The 20,561-nt window shown below is 47.1% G+C and overlaps 1 protein-coding gene across 2 annotated transcripts in view; it reads left to right on the top strand.

Moving 5' to 3' along the window:
• Window positions 1-1,117: 1,117 nt before the first annotated feature.
• Window positions 1,118-20,561, top strand: part of MXD4 (MAX dimerization protein 4) — a 39,340-nt gene continuing 19,896 nt past the window's right edge. The window contains exons 1-3 of one of the 2 annotated variants that reach the window (XM_031048415.2): window positions 1,118-1,275; window positions 1,911-2,007; window positions 11,270-11,299. In XM_031048415.2, the coding sequence (XP_030904275.1) occupies window positions 1,212-1,275; window positions 1,911-2,007; window positions 11,270-11,299 (191 nt within the window). In that variant the 5' untranslated portion in view covers window positions 1,118-1,211. Of the gene's footprint in view, window positions 1,276-1,907; window positions 2,008-11,269; window positions 11,300-20,561 lie in introns of both variants that reach the window. The other variant, XM_005148531.4, reaches the window with a different exon arrangement.

The raw sequence follows: 20,561 nt of genomic DNA, 5'->3' as shown, positions 1-20,561 counted from the left end.
AGCTGGACAGTCTCCAGCCTATCCACCTATATTTTTACTTAGCAGGGACCAAAACTGAACACAGTATTACAGGTGTGGCCTGACAAGGACTGAGTGGGAACACAAGCAGGGTGACTCCTCACTACCCTGCTTCCCTCGCATGCCTTGCAATGGTCTGTGTGACTACCACAGCCCCGAGCCCCGCTGTCCTCCCCATGGCCTGCAGCGAGCAGCGCGCTCCCATTTACAGGGAAAACTAGTAATTCCTATGGCAAAACCGCCCGTCGCTGAGGGAACGCCAAGCCCGGCTCAGGGCCGCTTCCTCGGAACCACCGCTGCGCTCCGGGACGGGCAGAGAGGCGCCAGCCCTGGGGTCCCTCCCGTCACCCCTCCCGTCGCCCTCCGGGTTCCCCTTCCGGTGAAGCGAGCTCGCGCATGCACCACAAGCCCTGGAAGGGCGGGGCCTCGCCTGTGCCCATGCGGCCTGGGGGCGGTGGCAAAGCTAAGCTGCGGCGGCGAGCGCGCTGGGCTTGCACCCGCACCGCCCTTCCCTGCTTCCCCGGTGGAGGCAGCCGGCGGCAGGGCTACCGGTGACACCGGTAACGGCTCCGGCCCCGGAGCGGCGAGCGTGCCCCTCACGGCAGCTCCTGAGGGCGGGCACTGGGAGAGGGCCCTCCAAGCTCCCCGCCCCTCCGCCTGCCTCTTCCTCACGGCAACGCCGCGCCCCCGGCCCTCCCATTGGCTCTCCGTTCCCTGCCTCCCCCGCCTCCCGCCGCACGGCACGCGCCTCCTACCCGATTGGCTCCTTCCCCGCCCCTTCATTTGCATGTCTTCCCGCTCACCAATCGGCAGCCGCTGCCTGCTTAACATGCAAGAAGCCGGCCAATCAGCGAGAGCGGGGGCCGGGCCACCACGTGCTGTTGCTAAGCTTCGGCTTCTAAATTGTTACTATAGTGGCCAGCCAATCGGAGGGCGCAACGGGGATCTGTCAACATTCCCTGCCCCAGCCGGAGGAAAAGGGAGGGGGTGTTCCGGCTGCTGATTGGCCAGACTGAACCCCTGCGTCCCGCCCCCTCGCCGAATCCCGAGTCGCGATTGGCTGCAGGGGCCGCCCGTCGGCTGTGTGTCAAATGTAGGTTGAGCGAGGTGCCTTATAACCGGGGGCTTGGAAGTCCCCCGCGCGTGAACTCGGCGCGGGGCGACGGGGGGCTGTGGGCCAGGCGCAGGCAGCCATGGAGCTGAACTCTCTGTTAATCCTCCTGGAAGCGGCCGAGTACTTGGAGAGACGAGACCGAGGTACTGGGCGCAGGCGGGCAGTCCCTCAGTCACCCGCAGGCGCTCCCAGCCGCTCTCGGCCTTTGTTGTGTGGCGGCGGTGGTGGCGGCGGCGGCGGGCGGCCCTGGCCGGGCCGGGGGACCAGCCCTGCGGCCTCACCTGCCCGGGCACCGCGGGGTTCAGCACAGGCACCGCGCTGGGGGAGGCACAGCGCTCTCCTCTTTGCTTTAACCAAACAAAAACACCCCGGAACGGGTTATTTTTGGTGACGCTCCGGACGGGGATGGTGTGTGTGTTGCAGCGCTCAGGGTACCTCACACTTCGCTGTGTGTGGCAGTCGTTAATTGTATGGCAGAGCTCCCTTCCCCCCCCCCCCCCCCCATCCCCCAGCGCAGCGTGACAAGGGTTTGCATGATCCGCCTCGTTTTTAATGTGCACTCCAATAATCCTCCTAATTTCGGCAATTTTTGTCTTATTTTAGTTGACCGAGTTGTTATATTCTTTTTGTCTCGCTTCTTTTTAAGAGATGCCAGAATAAAATCCAAACAAATCAACCGGAAAAAATTCTGTTCTTTACCCTAGCGTTCCTGCAAAGGAGGAAAAAAAATGCATGGAAAAAAATATATTGCCACTAATGCTGACTTTGTCCCTAGAAGCAGAACATGGCTATGCATCAGTGTTACCCTTCGATAGTGACTATTCCAGAAAGAAAACAAAGGCAGGCACCATGGCCAGAAAATCCCAGAATAACAGGTAATAGACGCACCGCTTTTTCAGAATGAATCGGCAGCTTTTCCAATGTGTCTAGCTTATGTGCAGTGCATACATTTATTAAAAATAAGAACTAATCCAGTGTCTTAGTTTCCCCCATCCCGGTAGTCGCCATTTTTTCCCTGGATGGGCTTGGCTCTGTTTTGATCTCTCATATAAACACTGCCACGCGTACACCATCTCCTTAGTACTCACTGCACTTCTAAACCATCCGCCCTCATCGCTCCTTCTGCTCCGCGCTCACCGACGGCAGCTTTTACTGCAGATCTTAACACCATAATCACCACCCAGACTTCTCTTTGCATGGCACTAATTTCCCCCTTTACCCCCCCTCCCCCCCCCCCCCGCATTTATTTATAAACCACAGGCAGCGAACCGGCCGCCTCCCCCATCGCAGCCAGAGCAGATGCAGCCTCCGGTTGCAGCGCGGCGCTGGGCTCTCGCAGTGGGTGTGTGAGTGCAGGGTGGGGGGGGAGAGCTGCCCGTGCACTTGAACTTCTCCTGTAGGTATTAAGTGAGAAGGTGCCGGAGTGAACTTGACCTTTTCGGGGCTTCTGCTGCACCGCCGGGTCGCCCACCCGCCTGTCGCATGCAGCTCCATCCAAGTGCATGACTCGGTTGTTGTTTATCGCGATGATCGCCTTTTTGTCGTGGTGGTGGTGGTGGTTTTGTTGTTTTCCCCGCAGCCGCTACCTGTGCTGCGATGGCATGAGCGGAGGGCTGCTGTGCGCAGGCTCTCTGCAGCTTTGTTTGCTGCTCGGGCAGTGGCTGTGTACGTGCAGGAGGCTGTCTTACAGGGACAGTGCCGGCCCCTGCCTAGAAGCTCCTCCAGTCCTGTGCTGTGCCTGCTCTGCTTTGCTCTTCCAGCGCTGCTCCGGAGAGGACCAATGACCGTGTCCAGGCGGGCTTGCTTCACCCCAGAGCAGCGATGCTCTGCCCAGCGCAGGCTCTGCTCTGCAGGGTCGTGCTGTTTGGTGGCTCCTGTAGAATAGCCTAAAATGAACTCGGCTCGTACGTGACTTGTATTCCAAAGGACTAGCGAGTCTTGCAGGCCCGCTCTGCTCTCGCTCCTCCAGTGGGCATCGCGCACTGCCGCGGGCAGCTGGGTGTGCTGGCGCTAGGAGGTGCGGGGCATGCAGCCAGCAGCTGCTCATGGGGCACCCACCGGAGGTGCAAACCGAAATCAAAAGCTGACGAGCACCTTCCTTGAAATAAACATGAGCGGGTGAGCACCCTGCGGCTGAGCAGCGTGTCTTGGGAGATAACAGAAGGGGAGCAAGTTGTTCCCCTATGCCCCTACTCTGAGTAAGGCAACCATTTGGGGTGGGGGGATGGGGGGTGTGCATTTCAGTACTACTGCATTTTTGGGGTTTAGTTGAATTCTTTGTCTCGGAGCATAGAGAAGACGTCAGTTCATTTTAGGAAAGAAAGTCATCAGCAGTGGGAGGTGCGTCTTGTTTCCTGAGGCACTTTGCTCCTCAAGATTTTTACTGTTTTCTTATAAAATACACTCTCTGCCTTTAAAAAAACCCAATCACAGTTAACCAAAACGGGTCTCAGAGGTTTTCCATCTGTAAAGCGCGCCTTAAGTTGCACAGATTTCTGTTGCTTGCTTTCAAGAAATCTGCATTACTTACAGCTATTATTTCATCGTTTCCGTGCTTAGGTCTCTTGTCATCTGCTGCAAAATAGTTATTTGTCTGAAGTGTAAGCTGCTTTCAGGAGTTTTTACGAGAGGATTTGTAATCTAGCAAATACAGCAGAATTAAAAGATTTCTGGTTACAAATTTGCTAGCATTGTTAAAGCTGACGTCTATGTGCAGTTACCTTCCTGCTTTTTTTTCTGCCCGTAGGTATGTATTTACGTGTCTAGTCTTTCGCTTCTATTCTTACTCTGTAGCAGTGGCAACCTTCAGAAATGCCACCCTGCGGGATGCCATCTATACATTTACTTGTGCTTTCTTCTAGCCGCAGTGATTACATTAGGGGTGGGTTGTTGGTGTTACAGAACAGGATAATGCTTGTCGAGAAACGGTTTCAATTGTGACCACCACCAGGATGGTGTTTGCCTGGTTCAGCAATGTCACTGGGCTCACTTGCTGGCATGAGGAGTGGAGGCTCATTGCTTTGATGCAGCACCCTGTTATTTCAGGGATGAAGGTGCAGCAGCCCATGTGGGCACCACTGCATTGTACGTACAGGCGCTGTGCCCACATCTAGCAGTCGCTGCTCATGTTTGCCTGTGATCTTAGGTTTGAGGTGCAGAAATTATCCATAACATTTGAATATCCAGTCTAAAACACATGAGGTACACCAGCATTGCTGGTTTATTAGTTGGAGCTTATAGGCTGTAGGCTCCAAGCCCCAGACTAAAGTTGGTATTTTTGATAATACAGTTAAATCATCCTAAGCAACTCAAAGATTACAAGGGGAGACAAGTGCCTAAAGTTCAGAGGATCTGAAGTGGCCTCTGATGTGAGCCACCAGACAAAGTGTTTGACCGTCTTGTTCCACTTTAACCTTTTTCCAGACGTGCTGGGTTTGGAGCATCAGATGCAGGCAGGCATGATTGTGTACATGTCTGAAATATATGCCTTATTATTGCATTGTTTTTCTTACATACAAAAAATATGTACTTCGGACTGGAGGAATAGGAAAGGAGCAGATAACTGCACATTTCAGAACTGCAGGGGCTTTGTTGTTTTCATTGTCTATTTTTGTATCCTGCTGCTTGCAGCATCTGATCAGACTAAAAAGTGATACAGCTATACATGTATATATTTTTTTCATCCTTTATGAGCTATACATATATAAAGGCATGAAAAACATCTTCCTCCTCGTTCTTGGAAAATCAGAAGAGGGGAGGAGGAGAAAAACTGTCAGATGTGAAGAAGCCTGGTGTGCTGTACCCTTCTTTGTTCTGTGTTTTCTCCCCCATGTTGCCTGCCTGTGGAGGGGACAGAGCATACCCCATGCAGTAAAGTACCCCATGCAGTTAAGATGTGCTGACCAGCTGCTGGGGGATCATGCAGGGGTGGATTGCAGCTACCCTGACGTTCAGCAAGGGCACTGATAGACACCTCTTTCATCTGCAGAGGTGGTGGTGATGTTCATGTAAGAAGTCATACCTTGAGACCTCCATCCTCTCGCTGATGGCTGGCAAGGCCCAGATCCACAGGAGAAGGGGAAGCAAAGCTGCCCCCCCCTTTGGACAGGATGCTGAAGTCTGAGTTAAAAGCTTGATAGCCTCTCAACTGCAATTAAGTGAGAAGTAATTCTGACAGGTTTGGTTTCATGCAGGGAAAAATAACAGCAGAATTACATTTAATTAACTACAATCTATAAGCTTTCTCTCCAGTGCAGGAATTTAACGTTTTTGCTTTGTCCACTGGTAGCTTTGGATCAAAATTGGAAGTGGCCATTAGCAGCTTGTTGCTAAACAATATTCTTGGGGTTATTGGTAGCAATCAGACACAATTTTTAGCCATTTCTTTCTCACCTCTGCATTAAAATTACTTGACTTTATGTGTTTTCTTCTCAGTTTCCTGTGATGTGCCTTTTCCACGTCACACAAACCAAACTGCTTTGTTTTCTCTCGTTTCTGGTTTGCTGTTTGTACTGTGTCCTCAGCTGAGATTCAGACTCGTTCCCCTCCAGTAGTTTTGGCCAAAATCCTCTGGCAAATGAAACTGGATTCTTGTTTTGTAAAGAGGGCAGGAGACTGGAGAAAGGCACAAGGTTGTCTTTTGGGGGGAGATAAAGCCAGGTCCCATCTTCTTGTTACACAAATAGTTATCAGGTGTTTGACCACAGTGTAATAAATGCCTGAAGTTCCTAAACCAGTGCCATGCAGTCTGATAATTCTTGTTAATGTGTAGTTGGAATGAAAGGAAAAGCATAAAACAAACAGCTGGGTTTAGTGCAGATGTGCTCTGGAATTATAAAGAGCAAATATTCAAAAGTCCCCCCGAGCTCCCTTTTAGCTCCAAGGAAATGGATAGGTAACACGTGTGCGATATGCCGAGGAGGAATATGACTCAAATCTGAAATGTGGTGACGTCTGGTCACGAGGCAAGGCACTTTGACAGAAAACCATGGAGCCTGCAGGTATCTGGGCTTTCTTCTGCCCTTGCTGTAATGGCAGCAGGTATGTGGGGGTGAGGCACGTGTCTGTCTGTGAGCAGGGGAGCTCAGGCAGCTGCTTTGCCCCAAAAGGGTCAGAAATAAGGTAAAATGAAAACTCACATCATAGTGTTAGATGCCAGTCTCCTGAGGTCACAGTTAAATTTACTTGCAGGGGAAGGAACTGGTTTCGGTGGTGCAGTGTGTTTGGCCTGTTAGTTTAGGAGCTGTTTTTTTTGAAGGAGGGTGAGTAAAATAAATGCCAATTTATAAATATATCTTCTGTATCTATTAATTAATATTTTTGCTCTTGTGTTACATAAATAGACTTGTACTTTGTGCTGTGTTCTGGTGAAGGGTTATATCTAGAAAAAGATGAAAGCTGCATTTGGTGTTTCAAATCAAAACAGAGCTTAACGTCCGAATTCCTCTGTTAGTGTTGGCTCATGGCGAGGGTCAACCTGTGGCCTGCGCAGTGAGCCCCTTGCTCTCTGCAGATATTTTTCAGTGCCCACACAAGGGAGCTTAGGGATCACAGCCTGATCTTTATTTTATTTTCACTTTTTCCTTGTTTTTTTGTGGGAGGCCAGGAATAAAACGCTGCAAACCAGACTGTGCAGGCACGGCTCTGCTGCTTTTTCTTCTGCCTCGCTTTTGGAATTCGATAGATCCCCTGGGTTTGCTTTCCTCAAGCTGGCAGCAGAGGGACAGCAATTGATATCACTGCACTTGTTTTTGGAACTGATGCGTTTTAGTCCCAATACAATAGATCTCACCAGCCGGTCTGTCACCCCTGAGGAACCACAGTAGGTCTGCAGCGCCTGGGAGCTGCAGTGCTCGTGCAGATTGAGGAAAACAAATTGCCACCATATTAGAAGTGTGTTCTGACCTCGCCACCGCAAACATGTGGCAGCCCAAACTTGAATGAGGTACTGGAGCCAGAGCTCTGCAGCGAGGCTGTGCCAGTATGCCTGGCTCCCAGATCCTGGCTGCATCTGTAGGGCTGGTTAAATTTTGCTATGAGGAGAATGCAAAAGTAATTTCTAGTGGATTAATTCCATACAGGCTGTTCCTTTGACGGGCTGTAAGCAATGTGTCGAGTTTAAAACACATGGAAAAAGCCCAGCAAGCCCAGGAGCGGCGCACAATGGCAAGGCATGTGCTTATGCTCAGGTTCAGTGTTGCCCTGCTCCCCATCTCTTGTGATTCAGGTGGTGGGCTGTAGTACTTTCAAGTGCATCCCATGGCAGGTTACACATGTGTAAGCAAATCAGGATCCTTCCAGCCAAAAGCTGCATAGCAATTGCATCCAGACAAGACTGCAAGCATATGAGCTGCGTGCTCTTACACACCAGCACACTTGGGAGCGGGAACTGGATGCAGATGCTAAATGTGTAGCACCTTGTCACACTTCCTGCTCTGTTTGTTCTTACTCTTTCAGCCTGGACACAAGGTGAAGTGCAGGCACTGTAGTCCATGTGGCCCTCCAAGTGCTGTGTGACCTTAGGTGGAGTGGTGCCCTCTGCACATGAGTTGTACAGCACCCTGCCAACCCTGCCTGCACCAGAAAGCCCTGGCACGGGCAGGATGTTTTAAGCACTTGGTTAACTGGCCTGCTTTGCTCCCTGTAGCGCTTCAAAATGCGTTGGCAACTGGTAGCGTACTGGTGACTCACGGTCTAGACCTGGCTCCCATTAGAACCAGAGAGAAAATGTCAGCAGCGTTGCCACTATGTCTTTGCTTTTGTCAGGAGCTTTGCTGGTTTCCTCCTGACAGGATGCACTGTCTGCTGGGGCAGACAGATGGAGGAATGAGAGAAGGTGTCTTAATAATGAAACAGGCAGTGCACCACGCGTACAGCAAAGCATCAGCCCATGTTGAGGCATGTGGGCAGCTCCTGCTGGTTCACCCATAAGCTGGTAGAAAGTGGGCTTTGGGGAAGACTTGTCTTTTCTGTGTTAGTGTTACCTTGGTTAGCACCCATCCTCATTGCTTAGGTGTGTCTGCTGGATGTTGCATCGACCAAATACTCAAATCACATACCTAGAATTCTTGTTTAGGGGAGCGAAGGTGGTGGAATGGGACAGCTCTGGGGACCTGCTGAAGTGGCACAGCATCTTGCACACCAACATGTGCATTTACTTGGCTCCTCCCTCTTCTTTCAAATCTTCTTTTGACTATTTGTTCACAAAGAAAATGTAACTGCTGCTTCATAACTGATGAGCTGCATTTGCTAAAGGGATATCAGGGCTGTCTCAGGTCAACAATGTAGTCTGAGCAGCAGCGTTCCCAATCTCCTCCTCTTTAATCTGTGATTTTGCTGATTATTCTTTTATTGTTGGCTTTTCCCTTTTATTTTTATCTGAGCCTTTTTATCGACACCTTTCCTTCATCACTGCCACTCCCAACTCCCCCAGGTTTTGCCTGGAGATACAGAACCCAATACAGTGAACTTAAGCTGAACACCAAAAGCGTTCCTTCTCTTGCAGCCACTTCTGAAGGGCTCCACAGACATTTGTGTGAAAACCACAGTTGTACATCTGCCTTTTTATATAAATATATATACACATGTATTTTCTTAGCCTGTGTCTTACCTCTTATTGGAGTAATGACTCCATTTTGAATTAAGTAGAGCTTGGACAACTGGTTTGTGTGCAGACTGGTTCTTATTTTTTCCCCTCACTTCAGGTTCCATGAGAGCAGAAGGAGATGGATATTCTTGCAATACACTGTGCTGTAGACAGTGAATGAGGGAATAAACATCTCTTCTGAAAAGAAAACAAAAAAAGCCCATCATGCTTGTAATAGGATAGTTAACTTGCTCTATAGGTGGAGCAACTGTCAGGTAAATGTCAAAACTCTTAGTTTTGGTTCCTGAATAGGGCCTGATAGTTAAGGCATTAGTCAGCATCCCCACACCACCTGAAACGTGTGGCTTATTTGCACACTGCAGCTCTCGATTAGGCTTTTGTGTCCTGAATACTCTACAAAGAGGCACACGTGCCCCACTGCTCCATTTGCTGCTGGCATTACCAGGATGGAGAGCTGTGCCCCTCCAGAGCGGGTCTGGCAGGACATCCCAGCTGAATACAGGGGTCACCTTGCATGAGCCAGAGATACCTTGTACATGTGTGGCACACAGGACTTCCAGCTACTCGTTGCATGTTAACCCAGCAAAATACTCTGTGCAGGCTGAATTTCATGGCCAGGGTTCTTCTGCATCCTACCAGAGGCAAGTGTGAGCTCTGCTACAGCAGGCAGCTTGGAATTGGCTGGTTACAGTGATTGTGTTCATCTCTGTGTATAATTGCCAAGAATATCAGGGAGGTCATGCCATAGGGATGAATCTAGACTAGCCTGTATTTCTTCTCTCTTCCAGCATTCCCTGCAAACAGTGACTTTGTGCCTTTGACATATGTCCCTTGGAGATGTTTTGGGAGAATCTTTCTGTACTGAACTTGTTTTTTGTGCATGTTTTTAAACGTTGGTGGATTTGGCATAGTCACTTTGACATTGTCACTTTTCATGAACTCTGGTGTGGAGAAAAATCTGTGGAGAAAAAGTCTGATCTTTTTGTGTGTGTAGGAGTAGAAACTAAAAAAAATATCCTCTTATTATGGTCAAATGACAAAGGCAGCAAATTGCAGCAAGCACAGCCCACCTTGACCTCTTAATGTAGCACAGAATACGTGTAAAAACACTTAGTGTTGCCGCATTGGTTGGGAGCCCTTACATGGCACTGTAGGAATACCGACATTACCTGATTGTGACTCACAAAAAGGTGTCTGTAATGGTTGGCATAGTTGATGTCTTGGTAACATTGCTGGGATGCTTTCCACTAAAAAGTGGATTAAGCATCAGTGCTGAGCCTTGAAGCATTTGAGTTTTCCTCTCCCTGCAGCAGGGCAGTTTGCTTAATTCCGTTGCAGCATCACGAGCTGCACAGCCTAAAATCAGTAGCAGGTTTCTTCATTGGCTGTTTCTCTGCATGAGCTTTAGTTTCTTTTTCCCCTTGAGAGCTGCTTTTGTCACCAGGAACACCCAGGTACACCGCAGCATCCAGATGCATGCGTGTGTGTGGGGAGAGGCAGAGTGTCTCGTGACCAGGCAGGTTGTGCAGGAGGGCTTTCTCACCCTGTGATGTCTCTGCTCCCCCAACAGTCTGTGCACTGACCCTTCCACGAAGCTGTCTTGGTCAGCACACCATGGCCAGATGAAGGCAGGGGTTACAGCATGATGTAGGAGAGCTGCTTTGACGTAATCTGCCTGCTATAAAAGCTGCTGCTGCGTTTGTATCTTTTGATCCTTACGTACTGGACATGTTTTCAGTGGGACAGAACTAAAACTCCAGGAAGTTGCTGGTTTTGAAGTGGTGACAATAACTTCATTTTAGGAATGTTTTTAATCTGAGCTGTATAAATAAATAAAATCAGTGTTTCCAGCTGAATCAAAAAGAAAATGATCCTCCAAGAAGTTAGCACTGCCTTCTAATGGCAAAAAAAAACCTGAGGTATCACCATGGGGGAGGTCTAAAATCCTAGTAGACAGGAAAAGAATAACATATTGATGTGGGCAGTTCAGGAGACTTTTTTTCCTGTTTGTAGACTCAGAAGAATTAAGAAGATTCCTCTTTTTTGCCATTTGATAGCAACAGCAACAGCAGTGGTTAGCTGCTGATTTTTCTTTCTGCTTCTCCGTGGGCTTGAAAGCTGGCTTTTTGGGTGCTTTTTACTCTTGCCTGTTACCATTTAGATCTTCTAATGCTTTCTGCCCCCTCATAATTTTCTTTCACAGATAAAAATCTTGTGGGCTGTTGTTATTACTAACCTGCTCAGATTTTTATGTCCAATTCTGTCGCTGAATCTATTGAACGCTAATAAATGCAAATTTATTATCATTCCCCCTCCAAAACCCATGGTTTACTCGTGGAAATTAAGTTAATAACTTGAAGTATCTAAGGGATGTAACAGTGAACTGATTTAACAGTGAAGCTGTTTCATAATCCATATAAATACATGCTTTAGAGAGCTCTTTTGCAATTTATGCAGATGTTGGCTTTTAAATATTCTAACTCTTGGTTTATTTAGCCTTTTGTCTAATATTTCTTTTTTCTTTTTAATAGGTCATCACACAACGAACTAGAAAAACATAGGTAAGTCCTGAGAAAAAAGCACATTAAAAGATGTATGGCTGACGTTAGAATTCCCATGCTTATCGAAGAATGCTGCGTTGAAGTTGTTTTGATTCTGCACTGAATAGTTTATATAGAGTTGGGTTTTTTTTTTTAATCAACTAAAATGTAATAGGTTAATATTACCTGGCTTTTTTTCTTGTTGTTTGGTATGCTGTTTTTGAATCATCCCTGATAATTAGCTTTGGACTGATTAATGCTGTAACCGGTTAACCGCAGAGTTACAAATAAAGACTCTAATTGCAGCAACTGTTTGCTAGAGGTGTTAAGTGCTATGAGTACAACCAAAGCAGTTTGTGATTAAGGTGGGTGATTTTTGGGAACAGTATGTCACACAGCATTATTCTGTGTTTTTTTAAAGTATGCCTAAAGTGCAGTTAATTTCCATCTTGCATGTAAGTACCTACAGCTATGTTCTTCCTCTCCATCTGCTTCCTTGCTGGTATGTGTCCTGTCCAAGGAGCTGTGTGTGAGCGAGAAGTCAGCAATTCCTGAGCTGCAGCCCTGGTTCTGTGCACCCAGCGCTGCGAAAAGCTGCACTGTCTTTAGTGAGGACATTCATTAGACCCTGAAGACGTGATTTTTAAAGAGCTCATGTTTGCAGAGTTTTGGAAGCAGTGTTTGCCATCTGCTGTACCTTGTCAGAGTTTGTTTGCAGATGGGGTTTTTAGCTGTAGGATGTCTCCTGGGCTGTGCTGCTCTGTCGGTGCACACAGAGAGCTGCCGAGTGCAAACGGTCCCCCCTCGCTATGGGATCATTGCCTTTCACTTACCATTCAGGCAGCAGGGTAAACTCTTCAGGGTAGGTTTTGGGTTTTTGTCTGTAGCTTGTGGTCTTTTGGGTTTCATGCATTCAAAGAAAGCAAGAGGGTTGTGTGTGTGTGAATATGACGAAACCTATTTGCATGCTTCTGAATAAGTGTAACGTGGTTGATGGCACAAGACCAAACTCACGGGGGAGTTTTGTGTGTTGTTCTGTGGCCACAGTTCTGTAGCAGCTAGACCATCACTTCCCCTGCATGCTTCCATGCTTTCCCGTAGTTTAATTATAATATGAGTAAACTATAGCTTTACCTAACAGCCACGTGGTCATCCTAGAAATGAGAGGAACTAGGGAAGGCTCAGGCTCACGGACGCAGGCCTGGACTGCAGGATGCAGTACATTGGCTGAGGCAGTGAAATCAGCTGGCAGGAGTTCTGCCAGGAGAGTCTCCAGGAAAATAGCTTCATGCAAAATTCTGTCCTTTGGTCACACTTCTTTAACAGCAAAAGAATTATCTTTGGCCCCAATTGTGCTTCTTTCCCACTCTTATTTTTATTCCATCTTCTTTCTAGATATTCTGCTTTATTTCTTCCTTTCCCCCTACACCATCATTACTGACTTGTCATCTGAACAGTTCTTTTGTCTTTTTTACTTCCAATCATTTCTATACCGTGAACATGGAGTTGCCGCTTCCCTCTGCTGTTTAAGCAGCACAGTAAATGAGGCACAGCAGCATTTGCAGCAGATGCAGGGGTAGAAGGAGGACATTAATTGTTCAACCTCTGTTCTCACTTTCAGTTCTGTATTGCATCTTTGTGGTAGCTGGACCATAGCGTATTTGTCTTGCTACCTTTTCTTTCTCTGCTGTCTCAAGGTCAAAATAGGTAAACTGCAAGGTATGTCTTATGATTATACAACTAACATTTGTAACTGCTGCAGCTAGCTTTACCTCCTACAGTCAGACTTTACCTGAAGCCAGAGTTTTATTAATCCTGGTGAGAACCTGCAAATTAGAGCAAGATCCTTGTATGTGCAAATGGGTGCTCACAAAAGCAGATGAGGTGTACAGTTCTAGTTACCTGATGTATTGCTGTGAAGGGCTCTTGTAGTTTTACTGTTTTTTAACAACCCCTTCCTCTAGCCCTGTGTGTGTATGAGCTGATAATCCCAATCGTACTGGTTTTCACTCTGTTTTACTAAAAATGCATTAAAATCCATTGAGCATCTGGCAAAGTTTAAAGGAAGGTTCCCAGCCAGTGCGTTCCTGCAGCAGAGCCTTCCTCCTGCCAGCTGTGAAACACTGGATGTTCCTTTTGGAGGTGTAGCCCTTTCCAGAACCAGTGCCTTTGAAGCATCATTGCCATGATGCTTCTGGCTGAGACACACTTGGTTATCTCACAGGAGCCCATCATGGAGGAAGAGAGGAGATGGCTGCTCATATCCTCTTCCTTGCCCAGTGCCCCACGTGGTGTCTCTGGGCTGGACTGAGTGCTGGAGAGCAGGGAAATGGCTTCCTCATGTACAGGTCCTGCATGAGAGTGGCCAGAGCTGCCACTAACCAGAAAGCCACATGTAATGGTACATGGTGCTCTCTCAGGTTCTGCATGGTTTTAATGTCAGGAGGGATGGCAGTGGTTGATCTCTGTGTGTGCAGGCTCGGCTGCTTGGCAGCACTGCTTTAATTTGCATTTTATACTATTAGGGCTCTTTTCTCTGTACTTTTGAGGGATGCTCAGGGAAAGACAAATGGAAACAGAGACATAATTCCAACAAAAACTCTCATTATATGATAAAATTCAGGCTACAACTACGGTGAAGTGTTTGTCAGCAATTCATAGGGAAAATTCCTTTTCCTCTGCTCTAAGTCTGCCTAGAATACCATGTTCATAACTTCAGTGTTATATTCACAAATATAGTGAAACTGTAAGGATTCATCCCCTGTTGGAGGTCCTGCTTTGGTCCTGTGTGATTAAAGGTTTGCATCTCAGAGCCATGAAACAGGAAATCCTCTAAATAAGAAGCATGAAGGCAGAAAAATCTTCTTAAGGACAGATGAGGTTCTAGAAGATAGTCTAATAATTATGGACAGGTCAGTCGGAATGGCACCTAGATGTGACTAGTTCCGGAGGACAAATGCATACGTATATACTAATGTATGTATTTTTTGTTACTGTTCTCAGATGGACCATTACACCAGTAGGCTTTCACAGAGCAACATAAATAGCAAATATATCGGTAATCATGACTTCTTGCAAGGCTGTTTTTAAATCAATCTAACCTGGCAGCTCTACAGAGGAGTGCAACTTTCACGGTGTAGAAAAACCCCAAGAATCCATGAGGGACTCGAGCTTCTTAGAAGGGGACTTTTCACAAGGGCTTGTAGTGACAGGACAAGGGGGAATTGCTCTAAAATGAAAGAGGGAAGACTGAGATGAGACATGAGAAAGAAGTTCTTCGCTGTGAGGGTGCTGAGGTGCTGGCACAGGGTGCCCAGAGAAGCTGTGGCTGCCCCATCCCTGGCAGTGCTCAAGGCCAGGTTGGACACAGGGGCTTGGAGCAGCTGCTGCAGTGGAAGGTGTCCCTGCCTGTGAGGGGAGTCGGGGGAACTGGATGAGCTTTAAGGTCCTTTCCAACCTGAACCATTCTACAAGTCTGTGATTCTTAAAATGAGAGAGGATGATCTCATTTATTTGCATCAGTTTATACTGGTTCTACATTGCAATGTAAAACCCAAGATAAATCCCCAGAAGATTGTACTGAGTTCGTCTTACTGCTCTGTGGGAGGAACTGACACCTCCCTGCTGTGGCCCTGTCTATTGTCAGAGCTCTGATGAGGGATATTGGGACTGACCTGTCAAAGCTCCTTTGGTGACAAAGTAATTTCACTCCTCCCTGATTGTGAGGAGCTCTGCTGCAGGAGGAGTTCAGCACTGACAACAGCTTATGAAACTTAATGATTGTAAAAAACAGCTTTTAAGAATTAGTGAGGAAATTGATGAATGTGCCTTGAAATCAGCAAGGCATGTGCTGCTGTCCCCTCTCTGGCACTGTGTGAGCTGAGCAAGTGCCTTGGCTGGGTAACTATGGCATGATCTAGATGGGCAGCTGTCTCCTGCCTCTGTCAGACCGTTTGTATTATTCTCTGTGGGGTTTTCCTGTTTGGTTTTTCCTTATCAAGAAGGGGGAAGGGGCAGGTCAGCAGCAGTAGGGGTTGTCCTGCCTGCATTCCCCCACACAGTGAACTCCTAGAAGCAGTGACAGTGTAATGACAAAAGGGAGTTGATTAATGTCTGTGGTCAGGATGGACTGACTGCAGCATCTGACTTGTGAGTGCTCTCCTGCTTGGAGAAATCAACAGATCCCATTGCAGGTCCCCAGGCAAGCTGAGCCACATGGAGGTGAAAACCAGGCAGTGCTGTTGGGAGAGATGTACTCTAGAGGCATTTCCCTGCTTTCCTATGGAAGTTGCTCCAAGAAGTGTGCAGGTGTTTAGCTTGATCACTGGCTCTTGGGAGAGCAGTTCTCTTTTGTTCAGGCTCACTAGTTTGTATTGCAGGGAGCTGAGGTTGCTGTGGACATGGCCTGGATCAGCTGAGTGGAACAGCCCTGACTTTTTAGAAGTGCAAGATCAGGATGCGGCATACCTGAGACATGGTGACTTGCAAGACCTTTTGGAAGAAGAAAACAAACCTTTCCTTCTTTCCATATGATCCTAATGTATGCATTGTTTACAGCACTGAAAGTGTTCCTGCGTGTGCACATGGTAATGCTGTCCTGAGGTTTGTGTAGTCCTTAAACCTAAAATCTTGTCAGAAAAAGGTTGTTCTATTGCATCATCATGTGTATGATGTAGGTGTCTGTACATAAACATAGGTTTTAGTAAGAAATTTATATTTTCATGGGCGCATTATGGCGCTGATGAAGTGAAGGGAGTAAGTGCCTCTGAAGTTAAGTGTTAATAGATAGCTTTCTCGTGGATGAGGTGCATGTGCCAGGATCACAGCTGCATTCATTGGTGCATTAATTTCACCCACCAGGTTTACTTGGAGTTTAAAGTTCATACAAGCTGAGAAAGTGCATAGATGGATGTCTTGGAATTCCCTCTGTGGTTCTTCATGTTACTGAATTGCAGGGTTAATGAAAAGCATGTAATTGCCTGCTGCTGATAAACTTGGAAGTTTTGAAACAGAACAGAAAGGTCATGGAAATAACAGCCATACCAACACAATGCTCAGTGTTTATTTTTATTATGGGCTGCCTTTTCAAAATTGCAAATTACCGTTGCAGTTAATACTGTCGTGCAGCATAAAGACAGAACTGCACTGATCTATCACGTTAAGAAGCTATGGTGCTGCCACTAGCTGAGGAAACCCCCTGACTGGTGCTGGAGGTAAAGTACCTCTTGGGAAGGGTAAAACAGATTTAGATGAGCTCTTAAGCAGAAGCTCTTCCCTGTGAGGGTGCTGAGGTGCTGGCACAGGGTGCCCAGAGAAGCTGTGGCTGCCCCATCCCTGGCAGTGCTCAAGGCCAGGTTGGACACAGGCGTTTGGAGCAAGCTCCTCTAGTGCAAGGTGTCCCTGCCCATGGCAGGGAGGTGAAACTGGATGAGCTTTAAGGTCCCTTCCAACCCAAACCAGTCTGTGATTTTATGATTCCATTGGGAGTTTAACCCAGCCCAGTTGCACACTGCTGCTGGGTCCTGCTTCCTGCCAGCACAGGAGGGAAGGGAGAAGTTTGTTTCTTCAGCAAATTCATTTTCCTGACCCAGCTCACTGTCACGGGCACACCCTAATGCCAGCATGGGGAGAGGATGGGATCACTTCTTTGAGTGACAGTATTTATTTAGTACAGAGCACTGCAGGTCACTTTGTCAGTTTAGTATTTCTCCTAAGCATCCAGTTTTGGCCGCTGTTGTGTGGAGAGTGCCGGATGGGTCTTACTGACCTGGTACTGATCTCACAGCTGCAACGGGTCTATAAAAACTGCTGCCATTTTCTAGGACATGCCCATGTTGTACATAAACCACTCAGATAATGTGGCTGCTACAAGTGGTGGGAACCACCTTATCTGACTAGCAGAACCAAACCTCCGTATTACATCTGTTTCTTCTATTTTATTCTCATCAAGTAATGAACTTTTTACACACCATCTGCTTGGTATGAAGTGGTTTATTGCAGTTCCAGGGAGCTGCAATGAACGTACCTTTGCACTGCTTAAGCAATGTCTTAAGAGCTTGTGAGCTGATAGCCACCATGGTTTAGGCATCTGCTCCCCACCAGCTACGAGCGCCTCTGTGAGGATGCCAACTGTAGTGGTCAGGGATTCCCCATTAGGGATGTTGCCTCTGACAGTGTAAAGCTGAGTCTTAGCTCAAACCCCTTTTTACTTCCAATTGACCCTCAGGTTTCCAAGAGAGGAGCAAAGTATGTGGTGGTGTTTGTGTCTTAAATTGGTATTGTAAGGGGTTTTGTGAAGCTTATTTAGCAAAGTCTATAAAGAACTGGACTCGTAGAGATTAGAACTGAATCCTATGCATTTATTGAAATGTCCCATATTTCTGAGTCTGATGAATCCATGGAATTAAAGAAATAGAAGCTTAAAGCTTTGCACTGAAATGCTATTCTTTCCCTACCTCTAAGCAGACAGCAAGTGTCTGGTCTCATGGTTTGTCCTGTTCTGCATGCTGCAGTAGCTACTATAAATGCCCATATACTGAAGTAGTGTGTTTTCAGTGCACACAACAGCTCACTGGATCATGCACTCACAACAGAAGTGTCTTTCCACTTAGGCTGGTGGTTTGGAAAGGAGGAGTATCTTAAGCTGATGAAGCTTGGGAGTTTATCTGCTCAGCAAGTTATATTCAGGTGTCAGGGATGTACACATCCTCACGCTTTGGACAGAGCTTTTAAATGGACTGAAATACAGTCTTGACTAAATTGTCATGTCCTTTACCCTGCTGAAGTTGGCTTTGAACTGCAGAGCCTAAGTGCAGTCTTGGGTCTGGGCTCCAGAAAGCTTCATGCTCCCTGGGCAGCCAAACAAGCAGCAGAAAACAGATGGGCGAGAAACCAAGTGCATGGGGTTTTTCCGCTTGAATTTGTTCATCCTTCTCTCCAAACATCAGTCCATTGTCCATCAGCCTCTAATGGGCTATGTGAAAGGTGGTTTATGTTCTCAGCATCTGCTAATTGACCTGGCCAACTCTATCCAGGGTGCTAGAAAGAGTGGATTGGTCTGGTGCAAAATGGAGATAGAGAAGCCAGATTTCCAGGTACTTTCTGGACCACACAGACAACAGCTAGGTGCTGATATAGGGGAAGAGATGCCTGATGGTGACTGCTCTTTTGAGGAGGAAGAGATTTGTGGAATTAGGTATAAAAGATATGTTTTCTTTTTAAGCTTGCTTAGCTGTATCTGGGCAAGTGAACTGGAACTTGATTCTGGGGAGGGTGATTGTTTTTTAAGGTATTTGGGCAGCTGATGGCTTTAAGAAACTGGCCTCTGAAACAAGTCTTAGATAGCGCAGTGGGAATTGTTGGCTGAATCCCAGCCAGTCAAGCCTGTGGAAGCCCACAGGCAGACCCTGGGTATACAGAAGTGGTACCTGCCGTGGTTTGAAGAGGTGGCAAATGCAGCTGGAACCAAGCAGTACGGCTCCAGCTGTTCAAGGCAAGGCTGGCGCTGCAGTCAGGACTCACACTACATCTGCAGGGGACTGGATTATTTTCTCCCAAGTATGTCATGGGCACAAGATTTCGATGACCCAGTGTCCCTGGCTGGAGTAGATTTTAAGGGATCAAGCTAGGCTGGAGGAGGTGGCTCTATCTATTCTGTGGGTAGCTTGTCCTGTTTCCTCCTCTCCCTGCCTCCATGCTGTATTGGCATCTCCTGTTCTGTGTTCAGTACTTCTTTCTGTGGGCTGCTTACCCCTTTTGAGTATTGGATATTCTGTGGCCTGGTCCCAAATTCAAAATGTCTCTTTTCTGGATGGAACAACGTGTACTTTCCTGTTACAGCTCATGCTGCTTTCCCCTTGTGGTCTCTGTCAGCAGACATTTGTGCTTAGATTTACTACACAGAATTCCTTTGCAGGTCAAGTACTTCTTGATGTGTGTTTTTCCCCTCAGTACACACAGTGGTTTAGCATGTGGGAGGCTGTGGGTCCAGTTCTGCACCCTGCTCAGGGGATTTCAGTAGGAGCTGGGCATGCCTGCCTGCAAGCTGAACCCCACATCACATCCGGGCAGCTGCAGGGGATGCAGTTACAGTTCTAGGAACTGTACTGAGCATGAACATGTAGCCAACAGATCATAAATGTGAAAACCCATCATGCTGTTCCTTCATAGCAGTTTAATTTGGGACTTCTGTTTGTGGGGGAGTAACAACAAACAAACCCCTAAACCCCAATTAAAAACTCCATGCATGTGATGCAGTTAAAACTGACTTTCCTTATCCTAAAGAACTATGCAATTCACAAGAATGGGTAAGATTCTTCCCCCACCCCTCCCTATTTTTGGAAGGAGAGAGTTGGTTTGGGACTTCATAGAATGCTGTGTTTTGGGATGGAAACTGAAACGTGTATCCTGAGTTAAGTACACTTCCTGCTGAACAGAGCACAGTGACAGGAGTTGTCAAAGATGTCAAGTGGCTCCTATTATTGCTTAATTCTAGTTGATGTTATGTAATTCTTTTTCTATACAACTTAGTGTAACTGACTGTGTAGTGCACGGAGATTGGCGTAGCTGACACATAAAAGGTGCGGGCTTGGATATACGTATGTGAGGTGGTATGTTGCAATGCTTATAACTTGAAAACTAGCAACTTTAGTTACAGGCTACGTGCCATACATTAAGAAAGCATATACTAAATTATACCTTACAGCAAATCCAGGGAACAGCCAAAGACTACATCTGAACTTGGTAAAGTGTCTCTGAATAGTTGTGAGTCCTCTCCTCCCAGCTGCCACCTTGGGATTAATGCCTCCCAACTTTATCTGCTTTTCTTTCATTCACATTTCAATTTAGGTAAGCAAGTGAAGATAGTTGCTAAAACTCAGGGGCCTACCTGGAGTGTAATTGCTGCCAGAACTCAGCAGCTCCTATTGAAGTTGAGAGCACCATGGGTGTTTGCAAACACCGCTGCACAGACACTCTGTGTCTTTCATACCACATTAGCTGGTATTTACAAAACATAAAGGTAGCAAACCCTGTAATTCCCCCAAGAAAGCTGACTTAATCCCGATTGGTAAATGCTGCTGTGTTGACTGCTGAAATGAACAGCAAGGGTGGAGCAAGTAATTTCTGCCAGGGAAATTTGGGAGCTTGTTGTGTTTGTTTGGCTAGAAGCAGTTATTGGGTCTACGTGCTAGCAGGTATTTGACATAGGCTGTCAGGTGTCTTGGTTCCCACTGCCTGACTTTACATACTCACATGGCAAGCAGGTCCAAACTTCTGGCTCTTC

The sequence above is a fragment of the Melopsittacus undulatus genome, chromosome 7, assembly GCF_012275295.1.
Source record: "Melopsittacus undulatus isolate bMelUnd1 chromosome 7, bMelUnd1.mat.Z, whole genome shotgun sequence".
Taxonomy (NCBI): Eukaryota; Metazoa; Chordata; class Aves; order Psittaciformes; family Psittaculidae; genus Melopsittacus; species Melopsittacus undulatus.
Note: the sequence above shows the minus strand (reverse complement) of the source record. Positions and strands in the feature narration are given on the sequence as shown.